Source organism: Odocoileus virginianus, chromosome 25 (assembly GCF_023699985.2).
Source record: "Odocoileus virginianus isolate 20LAN1187 ecotype Illinois chromosome 25, Ovbor_1.2, whole genome shotgun sequence".
Classification (NCBI taxonomy): domain Eukaryota; kingdom Metazoa; phylum Chordata; class Mammalia; order Artiodactyla; family Cervidae; genus Odocoileus; species Odocoileus virginianus.
In genome coordinates, this window is record NC_069698.1 from 47,671,434 (window position 1) to 47,679,722 (window position 8,289).

At 38.7% G+C, this 8,289-nt stretch overlaps 1 protein-coding gene across 1 annotated transcript; it reads left to right on the forward strand.

Moving 5' to 3' along the window:
• The first annotated feature begins 3,004 nt into the window (after positions 1-3,004).
• LOC139031078 (keratin-associated protein 6-1) lies at positions 3,005-3,256 on the forward strand. Its single transcript, XM_070455200.1, has one exon. The coding sequence runs from the start codon at positions 3,005-3,007 to the stop codon at positions 3,254-3,256; it is 252 nt and encodes an 83-aa protein (XP_070311301.1).
• The last annotated feature ends 5,033 nt before the right edge of the window (positions 3,257-8,289 follow it).

The window sequence follows — 8,289 nt, forward strand, 5'->3', positions numbered from 1 at the left end:
AATCAAAAAAAGTCTGATGTTACATGGTAGCTTAGATTTGGTTGTCATTGTTTTATAGACAAGAACATCCTTAGTATAATTAATGCTGGATGTATATATGATGCCTCTATTTATAATAGAATATCCTGAAGAGATGAGCACCCTAGAATCTCTCAGAAGAATCCAGAAAACCAAGTATCTTCAATAGCATCATGGATGGTAGCAGGTGTATCCACAGTCACTGTGGTCACTTCCATAGCCATACCCCAGGCTGCCACGGCCACCATAGTAGTTGCTATAGAAGCTCATGATGTGAGGAGAAGAAGGCTTAATTGAAGAGAAGATTTAGTTTCAAAAGTTTTGTGCTTAAAATCTGTTACAATGGGCTTCCCAGGTGGCACTAGTGGTAAAGAAGCCACCTGCCAATGCCTGAAACATAAGAGAGGTGGGTTTGATCCCTGAGTGGGGAAGATATCCTAGAAGATACTCTAGGAGAGGGTACAGCAAACCAATACCAATTGAGTGGTATGTGAGGCAAACCACAGGCATTGTTGGACACATACTTCAAACTAAATGGCATTGAGACTATCTCAAAAATTCCTCATGACCAATATATTCAAGCCAAAACAACTCTGCTATGTGTCATGACACCTATCAGTAAATCAAATGCCTTAAATGAGAGATTCTTCTCCTAATTTAATGGTTTATTGATTCCAAATTGCAAATTTAAACTATGTTACTATCGGCATGTGATCATATAATCCATACAGATTCTATCTGTTGAAAATCTTATTTTAATAATACCTTCCATTCTATCTGCATATATGGAGTCTTGGGAATAAAATTGTGGCTTCAAAGTGGTAGGAGACTAGGGCAAGTTTGTGGAGAAGCTAAGGAGAAGACATAGAGAAGACACTGCTGTGTCAGTAGCTCGTCCTGTCTGACTCTTTGCAACCCCATGGACTGCAGCCTGCCAGGCTCCTCTGTCTATGAAATTCTCCAGGCAAGGATACTGGAGTGGGAAGCCATTTTCCTCTAGGGGATCTTCCCAATCCAGGGATTAAACCTGGGCCTCCTGCATTTCAGGCAGATTCGTTACCATCTGAGCCACCAGGAAAGCCAATGGCAGGGTTTAATTCTAAATCCTTGAATACCTAATATGTTCTATTAAATTTCTGAAGCAATGTTATTCATTTAATTTATACTTACATATATCTGCATCTATCATTTTGTAAATGATCAAAAGTCATGGTAGAGTCCTTGACATTTAAATCCATTAACCACTGCCACCTATTAAATGTTGCTATCAAGATAATAATACCTTTCACGACTATTTTAATCAAACACTCCTCCCCCTCCAAGAAAAAAAGCAGTCAACTATAGCTTTTTTTTTTTTTTGAGTGAGGCAATTTAGTCATACCAATTTCAGGTGATGTAGAGGAAGAATGATCACTAGGCTATTTAAATTAGTTTTTTCCTGGAAACGTGTTTTAATTTATCACTTGATTGATTCTGCATTGTAATATAGTTGATGCTACTTTTATTTCTCTATGGGAAATTTGAAAATTATATAGTGAAGATGTTTCGTAGGTCTAATATCTTCACCCAGCAAATGGTGAAAAAAAGTCATAACACTCTATTTTACAAAAATGACCCTACCAAACACACACATGGAAAGGACACTCAGAAGTGTGTGTTTGTTTTCTGATTAGATGAATGTGTTTGATCAGATCTTTAGTATGAAAGCATTCTGTTTCACTAAAAAGCAATTTTTGACTCATCAGATATACTCAAGATAGATGTGTTGGAAAGATTTTGAAATCTTATGGCTTCATTCTTGTGATTTCTAGAGGAGAACTGGCTGAAATTAAGGGTGTATTCAAAACCATGTATTCTCTCTCCCTTTCTAAAGTTTTGAGAATATATGTAAAACTGTTTCTACTCAGAAATACCATTAGAAAAGTAAAAATCTACTGATAGATTTCACATGGATGGGTGGATAATGACACCTCCCCATGTGCCCTCTTTAAGAGAAGGCATAAGTTACATTTTAACTGTGATGTAAAACCATTTACACTTTTCTGGTGCCAACCAATGAGGTGGAGAGTCACACTAACTTGAATTAAGACAGCAGTAATACTAGGGCTATACAAGAGAACTCAGTGTGACTGGTGACAAAGAGAATAATGATCAGATATCTTGATGAAGGAACAGACCTGTGTCTAATCCACTGGTATACGTAAATATATGTTGTTTAGCCTTTTTTATACTTACTTAGAATATAACTCAAATACTGATACAGAATCTAATCTGTTACTGATAAGAAAAAGTGGAGAAACTGGATTCCAAGGAATAATTTAAGTTTGTAGTCCTTCAGTAAAAATTGAATGCAAGTGAGAATTAGGCTGATTGGTGTAAGTAGAAAAGCATAGTGCCGTTTTGGTCTGACTTGGTTTTTTGCAAGTTTTAATTGGTTGGGTTAATATCAACATCCTGGGGTTGAAAGATACATTATGGTTTCAGTATAGAATGAGAACTGAATATCTGAAGAAGATAATTAATTCGAATCAAGAGAAGAAAGATAAACACAAGAGTCAAAGGATTGTTATGCTTATGAAATGTTTAAAAAATCAGTGAAACTAATTGGAACCAAGAGCAAATAAGACTGAGGTCTTACCGGTATAGTCATTTGTGACATAAAGGAAGGTTCGAGGAGGTTAAAGTGAACATATAATTTGGAGCAGGCAATGTAGGTGTCTCCTTTCATTCAAGACCTCATTTGGATTAGAGGAGCCCAAACAGGCCAACAAAACAAGCTTCCTAAATTACTTTGAGGTTTTATCCTCTGGTTGAGCAAAAACAAACTAATTAGAGTGGTCATAAAGTTAGCCAATGGCATGAAGGCGTGGTGGGTCACACCCACACTGAGGGCGTATAAAAGGCCCTCTGCAGGGAGAACTCTCCACACTCAAGTGACACTTCTACTCTCCTTCTCCACCCGAGAACAACCTCAACAACCAACACCATGTGTGGCTACTACGGAAACTACTATGGCGGCCTGGGCTGTGGCAGCTACGGCTACGGAGGCCTGGGCTGTGGCTATGGCTCCTGCTATGGCTCTGGCTTCCGCAGGCTGGGCTGTGGCTATGGCTGTGGCTACGGCTATGGCGCCCGCTCTCTCTGTGGAAGTGGCTACGGCTATGGCTCCCGCTCTCTCTCTGGCTGTGGCTATGGATGCGGCTCTGGCTATGGCTCTGGTTTTGGCTACTACTATTGAGGACGCCATGGAAGACTCTCACCCTCTACACCTGGACACCAGGATTCACCAGCTCTGAACCCCACGTATGCAGAAACTTGCTGAAGACGTGCCTTTTAATGCCCTTTACATATGATACACCCATGCTTCCCTTTATGCATTTAACTTTTAAGTAGAGGAATTGAAATTCATCCTGAGAATTCCCATATGATCCCCTATTATAATGGTGGTCACAGATTCTGCCTTTATGTTTTCATGCTGAAGCCATTTCTCTCTTTTCCTAATAAACTTGTTTAATCTGGAAAAATAAACCTTGGTTTGTTTTCATTTAAACTGTGATATTCACAGTTTTGTTTTTTCCATGATTGAATTTAAAAAATTGTTTTATTTAGGAATATCTTTTTTTTTCTTTGTTTTTCTATTTCTACTTCAGTTGCTCTACCAAATCCTTCAGTTCTGACAGCAATGTCAGTTTTGTAGATGTCCGTTTTCAGTTCTGGTTAAGCAATCATTGCATATATTATATCATGTTATTGCAATAAAGTGATATTTGCCAGTTTAGTTAAGCATTGCCTGGAAATACTATATATTCCAAGTACTTTTATACCAAAACTTTAATCTGTGTGAAGTTTTTTTGGAAGATGTGCTCATCGAAGCATAATTACTGTTTCTAATCTTTGATTCTAGCACACTTCCGCAAGAAGTATTTCTTATGCTTGTTCAGTTCAAGAAGTGAACAAAGTCAAATCTACCCTGGCCTGCTTCCTCCTAACTTTAACAAACCTTACTATATTTTAAAATTTTGTTTTTTTGAAGAAGACACCATTTCAGAAACTCATGACACATTTTTGTTTAGAGCTATTGCATAGCATTTCTATGTTCTTATCTGTCCTGAGTTATGTCTTTTCTTGGTTTTTGTGTGGCTTCACAGTTTTAATTGCAATTATTTGCCTTTCCAATAATTTTTGTGATTCATATTTTTGGGAACTTTTCAATTATCATTTTTTTTTTTTGAAATGAGATTTCTAAATCCTGGACGTGAGTGAGTTCAACTGCTCTATTTAGTTTAAGGTGAGGGACATGCCGCACTTCATGTTGACAGGTTCACAGTTTGAAATTGTTGACCTCCCAAGAATGGAGTAAGATATCTGGGAAGATAAAATCCCTCAACAGAGCTTTTTTTTCCTCTTTAAGTATGAGAATTTGTCTTTCTTATTTACTTAATTCTTAAATTTTGGAATTTTTGTTTAATATTAAGTAACAATTAGATGATTTATATTCCTACATCTCAAGAAACAGTGGATTTTGCAACTATTTGGCTTGGTTGGTAAAAGTATTTTACCTGTAACTAAAATGATGGATGCATGCCATTATACATTTGTCAAAACCCATAGAATCATAACATAAAGAATTTGGACCACAAACTTCAAGTGATATTAATGTGTCAGTGTAGGTTTAGTTTGTAATAAGAACACTACTATAGTGTCACATGTTGACAGAGGGGAAAGTGCTGTGTGTATGTAGAAACTGAATTCATGGGGATTCTCCGTCCCATCTGCTCAGTTTTGCTGTGAACTTAAAACTACTCTAAAAATATTGTTTATTAATTAAGAGGAATGCTATGACACATAATGCACTCATTGTCTGACCAGAAAAGTAAACATCAGTTCCTCCTAAGAGATGAATAATTTCTGAGTTTTCAGAAATAACTGTTTATATTGGGAATACTGAGTTCTATGGCAGACAGTATCTCCCACAATCATTTTAATCAATTATGAAACTATTTGCTGAATGATTACTTTGTTAACTAATATTTAGTCATATCCCCTTCTGGTCTATGAATTTATGCAATATGTAAGACTTATCTCTCAAAATTAAATGGCTTTCACATAATTTTAACAAGTGGTCTTTAAAATATAATCTTCAATTGTATAATAACCAATTGATGGAATCTAAGGATGATAATTTGAAGCAACTGACATTTTCTGTAGGGAAAAATTTAAATGATTTGATACCATTATGATTTTCTAACAGTTATTATCTACATGAAGGAAAGGCTTCAATATTAAGCATAATAAGGGGCCTAGTTTATAGATATACACTTATAAGTAAAAATAAATAGAAAATACATTAAAAATGCATGGTAGGGAGGAGCCAAGATGGCGGAGGAATAGGACGGGGAGACCACTTTCTCTCCTACAAATTCATCGAAAGAACATTTGAACGCTGAGCAAATTTCACAAAACAACTTCTGATCGCTAGCAGAGGACATCAGGCGCCCAGAAAAGCAGCCCATTGTCTTCAAAGGGAGGTAGGACAAAATATAAAAGATAAAAAGGGAGACAAAAGAGCTACGGACAGTGACCCGTCCCGGGAAGGGAGTCTTAATAGAGGAAGTTTCCAATCACCAGAAAACCCTCGCACTGGCGGGACTGGGGGAAGTTTTTGGCAATCTAACTGGGAGGAATAATTAAATAAGGCCCACAGATTACCTGCCTAAAAGCAACTCCCAGCAGAAAAGTACCCCAGACGCCCGTACCCGCCAGCAACAAGCGGGGGCGGAACAGAGAGGAGCGGGCGGCATTGCTTAGGGTAAGGACCGGCCTGAAGACCCTGAGAGCAATCGGAGGGAGCTTCTTTAAACGGTGGGACAAAATTAACCGGCCGGAACACACTGCCTGCGGTTCGCAAAACAAAGGGACTGAGAAAGTCCAGAAAAGAGCCGGCCCATCCCCGCTGGAGGTAGGAGGCAGGGGGGAGGGGAAAAGGGCAAACTCAGCCCCTGAGAAGCCACCCCCTCCCACATTGTAAACAGGCCCCTGGTTCCTATCTACAGACTTCCTGAGACCCGACAGGCGGCCCGCGCGCTGGGGCCACGGAGGGAAAAAGTGCGCCGTACCGGAGAGAGTGCGCCCAAGCCTCTGGCTGCCTGGGCCGCTCAGGCCAGGAAAGGCACAAAACGCAGGCGCAACTGAATCCGCGCTTTTGTGAAGTACCAGAAAACTGGAACCGCACTCAACGCAGGGCCCGCTCCATGTAGAGCAGCAGGGAGCCTGAGCAGTGTAGACGGGGAAAGCACTGACACCCGTGAGCGGGGCAAACCCAGGGTGGCCGGCGAGTGCTAGCCACACGGAGCGGTATCTGTCTGCAGCGCCCCGCCCTCCCCGTAGCAGGACTGAACTGAACTAGCGAACCTAAATAAGAGATCACCTCCGCCCGCCTGTGTCAGGGCAGAAATTAGACACCAAAGAGAAGTCAAAATAAACAAAGGGAACTGCTTAAGAAAGGACCGGTGCAACAGATCAAAATCCCTGAAGGTAACACCGACTACACCGGAAGGGGCCTATAGATATCCAGAAGTGTAAGCTGGAAAGAGGAGCTATCTGAAATTGAACTGAACCTACACTGACCGCAACAACTCCAGAGGAATTCCTAGATATATATGTATTTTTTTTTTTAATTTATAAAAAAAAAAAATTTTTTTTCTTTCCTTTTTTTTTTTTTATTTTTTATTTTTTCTCTTTTATTTTCTTTTAAAATTCCCTATTACTCCCCGATTACTCCTCAACTTTCATTTTCATATATTTTTACGATTTTTTTAATTAGGAAAAAAATTTTTTTTATTCTTTTTCTTGTTTTTCTCTTCTATTTCCTTTTAAAGTCCTCTAATACTCCTCTATTATTCCTTAATTTTCATTTTCATTTCACTATAACCTTGCCAAAAAAAAAAAAAAAAGATAGAGAAACTCTATTTTTAAACCAAACTTCATATACATTTCTAATTTTTTTGTGTGTTTTTGTTTTTGTTTTTAAATATTGTATTTCAAAGAGTCTAACCTCTACACTAGATTTTTAATCTTTGTTTTTCAGTATGTGATATAAATTTTGGACATTTAAGAATCCAATATTCAGTTGCCATTTCTATTCAGGAGTGTGGTGATTACTCTCCCACTTTTGACTCTCTGTTTTCTACCTCAGAACACCTCTATTTCCTCCTTTCCCCTTCTCTTCCCAATCCAATTCTGTGAATCTTTGTGGGTGTCTGGGCTAGAGAACACTTTGGGAATAGATAACTGTGTAGATCTGTCTCTCTCCTCTTGAGTCCCCTTTTTCTCCTCCTGCTCACCTCTATCTCCTTCCTCCCTCTCCTATTCTTCATGTAACTCTTTGAATCTCTCTGGTTGTCTCTCACAGTGGAGAATCTTTTCACCATTAACCTAGAAGTTTTATTATCAGTGCTGTATAGTTGGAGAAGCCTTGAGACTATTGGAAGAATAAAACTGAAATCCAGAGGCAGGAGACTTAAGCCCAAAACCTGAGAAAACCAGAAAACTCCTGACTACATGAAACATTAAGGAATAAGAGACCATCCAAAAGCCTCCATACCTACACTAAAACCAACCACCACCCAAGAGCCAATAAGCTCTAGTACAAGACATACCACACAAATTCTTTAGCAACGCAGGAACATAGGCCTGAGTGTCAACATACAGGCTGTCCAAAGTCACACCTAACACAAAGACCCATCGCAAAACTCATTACGGGACACTCCACTGCACTCCAGAGAGAAGAAATCCAATTCCACACACCAGAACGCTGACACAAGCTTCCCTAACCAGGAAACCTTGACAAACCAATCGTCCAACCCTACCCACTGGGTGAAACCTCCACAATAAAAAGGAACCACAGACCACAAGAATATAGAAAGCCCACTCCAGACACAGCAATCTAAACAAGATGAAAAGGCAGAGAAATACCCAACAGGTAAAGGAACATGAAAAAAGCCCACCAAGTCAAACAAAAGAGGAGGAAATAGGGAATCTACCTGAAAAAGAATTTAGAATAATGATAATAAAAATGATCCAAAATCTTGAAAACAAAATGGAGTTATAAATAAACAGCCTGGAGACAAAGATTGAGAAGATGCAAGAAAGGTTTAACAAGGACCTAGAAGAAATAAAAAAAAGTCAATTAAAAATTAATAATGAAATAAATGAGATCAAAAACACTCTGGAAGGAACCATGAGTAGAATAACAGAGACAGGAGATAGGAT